The sequence below is a fragment of the Asparagus officinalis genome, chromosome 10 (genome assembly GCF_001876935.1).
Source record: "Asparagus officinalis chromosome 10, Aspof.V1, whole genome shotgun sequence".
NCBI classification, from domain to species: domain Eukaryota; kingdom Viridiplantae; phylum Streptophyta; class Magnoliopsida; order Asparagales; family Asparagaceae; genus Asparagus; species Asparagus officinalis.
The window spans coordinates 429,891-435,542 of NC_033803.1; the positions used below are offsets into that span (position 1 = coordinate 429,891).

At 38.7% G+C, this 5,652-nt stretch overlaps 1 protein-coding gene across 1 annotated transcript; it reads right to left on the reverse strand.

Moving 5' to 3' along the window:
- Positions 28–5,298, reverse strand: LOC109826352 (farnesylcysteine lyase). The gene is made up of 5 exons (XM_020393376.1): positions 4,475–5,298; positions 4,205–4,378; positions 1,914–2,273; positions 956–1,131; positions 28–868 (listed from the first exon to the last, which is right to left on the reverse strand). Exons 1-5 carry the CDS (start codon positions 5,018–5,020, stop codon positions 604–606), a joined length of 1,521 nt encoding a protein of 506 aa, XP_020248965.1. The 5' UTR covers positions 5,021–5,298; the 3' UTR covers positions 28–603.

The window sequence follows — 5,652 nt, forward strand, 5'->3', positions numbered from 1 at the left end:
TTTTCCAAGATGAAAAGAAAATGAAACTGAGATTAAGTTATATAAAATTGACTTAAAAAGTTTTATTGCATGATTTCTCTCACAAAGAGTAGGGAAAACAGCAGAATGTGTTGACGGAAGAGAGCTCAAGGTTGCTGCAGAAGAGAAAGCACAAAGTTCATTTCCTCTAGCATCGCTCATTGCCCATGCTTTTGGCCGAAACATCATTTATTCTGAACATTAATTCGTAGCTTTCCAGCTGTGATCTCGTTTTGACATCTCTTGGAATCCGTTAAATGTTGAAAACTACTCAAATTCGGATTTCACTCGCATACTTTCATGCCGCAGCGTCCGCTAATTTTGCTTGAGCCTGTTAAAAAGAAAGTGCACATCACGGATCTATCAAATTCGCTCTATGGTTTGCCGTCTTGCTCAACGCTACGAGCGCCCATCATGTTTACTGGTTTTATTCGTGTATACACGTTGAACATCTGTGTGTTTTATCACTTTCTAATACATATAAGATACAAACACCGACAATTTCAGTCTGAGAGTCCTGCAACCACTGGAGGTGGGTGATACAACCGCCCCTCTAATAACAATGGCTGATTCCATACTAATCTCTCATAAATCAAGATGCAAAATCTCATCATTAGAAGCTGGAATCTTTATAGTTGGTGAACCAGAAGCCAATTTCTCCAATCTTGAGATAATTAACCGCGCAACATTCTCAGCTGCAACTGCGCTGGTCTCTATTGTACTCGCTGCGTTCTCAAATGAATTTATGTAGTACAAATGTCTATCATCAAGAAGAATCGGTGCAAACACTTCTGGAGCTTTGAAATGAGGATATGCTGGCCAATCTATGCGCACAGTCTCCTTCCTAACGCTGTTAAAACATTGACAACTTAATAGTTTAAGCATTACTCTCATAATAATTATTACAGTCGCATTCGGTTAAAAAATAAAAATTTACCTGAAGAGTTGATCTAACAAGCTATCATCCGCTGGTCCACGAGAGAACATCTTATAAGTCATGTCTTCTTCATCGTATTTCTTGAGTATTGAAATACTGGAGAATGGAACGTCAGGGACTTCAAGGGTTCCAATGAGGGCAGGAATTTCTGATGCATGCTTGAAGCCAAAATATTCCTATCAACATCAAAGTTTAGGATCAGCCTACTATTGCTAGAATATGCTAAGCATAGTTCCATAGAGTTTAGGAGTAATAATCTTCACAATTTGTCTCCTATAAAAAATACGACTAAAGGGCATGTTTACCAATCAAAAACAAAATGGAACGTGGACCATAGGAAAGTGGTCACTTCCTATTTTCTTTCCTCGTTTGGTATCTGGAAAGTCCAGGGAAAGTAAACGGAAACTAGAGGGTGCACCCATCAACTTCTTTTGTAAGGTGTTTGGCAACAGTAACACAAATGAAAACTTAAGATTTAAGAAAAAGTACTTTATCATTACTTTCTACTTGCGTAACCTTTTTTAAATGATAGAAAGTGAAAAGGATGAAAAATCAAGGTGGCAAGTAATGTAGCAGTCACTTTCTTGTGTTCCGTCCGGTTGCCATGGAAAGTGGACAGTCGAATGTGAACAATTTAAACTAACTGATAAGAAGAGAGTAAAATAACTAGTTTCTCTCTAGATGTTCAGTTTACTTTCGCTTCCTCAAAATGCTTGTGAAAATGATTAAATTCCTGATATGGCACCATCCATTTTCCAATCACTTCTGGAATCAATTTCTATCTGTCAACATGGGAAAAAAAGAAAAAGAAAATGGAGTCAGTTTCCAATATCCCGCCCACTTTGCATTTACTTACCGATTGTCAAACATGCTCCACATAAACAAGGATTCTTGCACTGGGACAGAGAGGACTAGATAGTAACAACACATGATGCAAACTAGTACAAAAGGTACTCACAAAGTTCAAGAGGCCCCTGACAAATGTTGTGTACGTATGATGTAATCTCCTGTTAGGAAGTGAAATTGATGGGGTAAATGCGATGCTCAGCTCATCAAGAGGTGTAGCAATTACAGTAACCTCACATTTGTAACTATTTCCCTTGCTGGAGTTTAGCACATAGTGAACTCCCTCATGGGAAATAGAATTTATCTCTTCATTGAGATGAAGTTTGGCTCCAGAATAATTAATAAGCCCAGCAGCAAGCTTCCAGTTTCCCCCATCAACTGACCACAGTCCTGAATCAGAACCAGCCAAAGAGACTGCCCCAGCTAATCCACTGATACTAACACTCTGTCCATAGTTAATTCTTGTTACCACCTGGGAAAATGCACACAGAGAATTTTAGGTACAGTACACATTGGAGTCTGAGGACTAATCAGTAGAAAAAGAACATCCGTCATATCTCGAATCAATACAAAGATCTACCTTGTTGGATAACAATGTATTATCTAACTGCATAAAATCGAATGTCATGGTACTAGTTATGGAGATTGACCCAAGGTGTAACGAGTGACAAGGATTTTTCGTTATGAATGCAGGTTGACACAAATGCAACAATTTCTTCAGTAACCATAGGACAGCACACAAAATACTGCCCTTGATAATAATTTATTTGCATTGCACTTGAGCTCAATGGCAATTCAACAACTTATTTGGTTGTTTTAAAGGTTAACAATATCATACTATAGTCCTCTGTATTTTTCTTATTAAGATGAGCTCCCATTATTATAACTCAATATCATGGCACCTGAACAAATAATAAGCTCCACGGGATCAGGTAAAACAAATCATTAGAAATTTCTACTACCAAACACCATAAGGAACTCTTGGAATTAAAAGGCAAACATTAGAAATTACAAGCAAACAAGCTTATGCTAGAAAGACTCCAAATCTTTTTCGATGCTCTACGAGCTACAAATGTAGGCCTTTGAGATATACGTACATGCAGAAAAACCAGAACCGAAGAAATGAGGTAGAAGAACATGAGCTAGAACTACAGCTACGATGCTGTCAATAGCTTCCTCCATAAAGATACTTATGAGTTGACATAAATGCAAATTCAAATTTATATAAATGACTCTTCTTATTTCTTTCTAACAATGGTTGCAAGGGGGAAAAAACGAAAAGGAAAAAAAAAGAGACAACATTAACACTATGACATAAACTACATTGCCATTTACTGAGAAAGGAAATAGAGATATAGATTCTGTAGGGACAGATATGAATAGGAAATAGTTAATGATTAGTAGATATTACATGTTAAATCACAAGGTCAGGAGGGATTGATACATAGGTATAAGGATCAAGCTGCTGATACTTGACAAGTCAATTAGGAGTGTCTCCAAGAAAGCAATCTGTAAAAAGACTTTTAGTTTTTGTATGTCCAGAAATCTAGCAACATATGGCAGAACCCATCAAGAGATTGAAGATAACCTAAGGAAAATAATTAGAAAAAAAATCTTCCGAAAGACTGCTCAACATGCAAAGAACGAAAAGTATATCTGTTAATCTAGGTATTAAATTCGACACGCTGCTGCAAGATGTTGAATATTTCTTATGGTAAGGACTGAATTCATACTTGTCCGTTAATTCACCAAGGGGCGCCATTAATAATGAAAGCAATTACTCTCAGGTATTTCTTGACCGTCAATATGTATTATATTCATTTCTCTTTACAGTTCTCTTAGAAACTACTTTTGTTCTAGTAATTTAAATTGTTAAGATTCAAGGGCTTCTTTCTCCATCTTTTTATTTTAGAAATGATCTCTTCCCCAATCTCGTCAACCAATACTACATCATTGACAAATAACGTGCGTCATGGGACTTCGTCTTGGATATGTCTAACAAGTTGTCCATAATTAATGCAAAAACAATGAGGGCTTAAATTGGATCCTTGATTAAAACTACGATAATAGGATATAAAATTTTCTCTCTCCTCGACCTCACCCTAGTTGTTACTCTATCATATACATTATCAATCACATATATACATATTAGATACCCTTCTTTTCCAAAACCCAACACATTATCTCTCTTGACACTCTCATAATTTTTTCCTCTAAATCAACGAGAACCATATGCAAAGCTTTTCTCTTCTCTCTTGACACTCTATCCCTGGATGTAATATTAAGAAGGAATGGATGTCAGAAAGGTATATAAACAATAGAATCCTGAACGCACTCAAATCAAATTCACTTATAAATCAAAATTAGCTGAACACTTTCTATATAAAAAAACCTATATCTCACAGTAACAAGCTCCGATATCAAGTGCGAAGAAAGCCCAGCATCGATCAACTCCTCCCCCAAAGTCCGGCGAGTGAGGTCATACAACCCCGACCACTTGAGCATCTCGTCCACCGTCTCAAACACGGGCCTCGCCTCAAATCCTTTGTAATAAAGCAAGAATCTATCCAGCATTCCCTATTCCACCCAAAAAAAAAAAAAAATGCACACAACCTGCAATCAATAAGAAGTCCTTTACTCGTAAAAATTGTTAAATCTAGCTCGAAACCCAACCTGAACAAACCCATTCATCCGAATCAGAGAAAACCCATATCGCCGAAACAGCAGCAAAGAATTCAACAAGGAGTAAATCTTCTTAACAACAAACGAGCTCCAGCTCGGAGGCGGCTGCAGGGTTTTGAAGACGAAACGAGACCCATCCCAAATCCCGAACCAAGAATCCGACTCCTCATCGGACTCAGGCGAATGGGAGAGGTTCAGCATCGACGCGAATCTCAAAGCGTGGAAGTTCTTGGGGTGGATGATGGAGCCCCCGGCCTCGAACGTGTCGCCGGCGATGGTGACGGTGGCCATGCGGCCGCCCGGGACTGCACGGCGCTCGAAGATGCGGATGTCGTCGATCCATGAGCAGGAGCCAGGGTTAGGGTTCTGGGGGTCGGTGCAGGTGAAGTGTTTGATGAAATGGGCGAGAGAGGAGCCGGCGATGCCGCTGCCGACGATGCAGATGTTGGTGTCGGTGGTGGCTTGGAGTGAGGAGAGGAGGAGGAAGAAGAAGAGAAGAGTGAGGTTTAGTCTGGGGGGAGATTGGTTCAGTTCCATGGCGAGAGTCGCAGGGGGGAGCGAGGGCTTGAGCGTTGACTTGGGAGAGAGTGGGGGCTAATTAGCACTCTAACTCTTTATACTTTACCCTGATTTGCGGGTATATACCCTGGTTTGTTTGCGTAAGAGAAGGCAGTGAAGTCCAACGTTAGAAGTTGCAAGATGCGTAACAGAGTTTAGTTGTGTAAGAGCAACTCCAATGGGGCTGCAAAACTCCATTTTGCAGCCCCATGGAGCTCCAACCGGACTCCAATTTTTGGAGTCCGGCTGGAAAAAATAATCTTCGGCTGCATATTTGGAGCTTTTGCTCCAAATATGCAGCCCCCCTCCAAACCACTATTCCCCCCAAAATTTACAATAATACCCTTCTAACTAACTAATTATTTTTAGATATTCAACTTAAAATCAACATAAGTTTATTTCTACTAATTATTTTTAAATAAAAATTTTACAGTTGAAAATGTTTTGTTGATACCTTCAAAATGAGACTAATATTGAATAATATTAATTGAAATATAAAATTTCAAGAACCAAGTAATTAAAATTGAAAAAGTCATTATTTTATTAGTAAAAAAAATTACATAGCTTCATTTCCATGTCTTTCCCACAAATGTTCAATCAATGCATTTCGA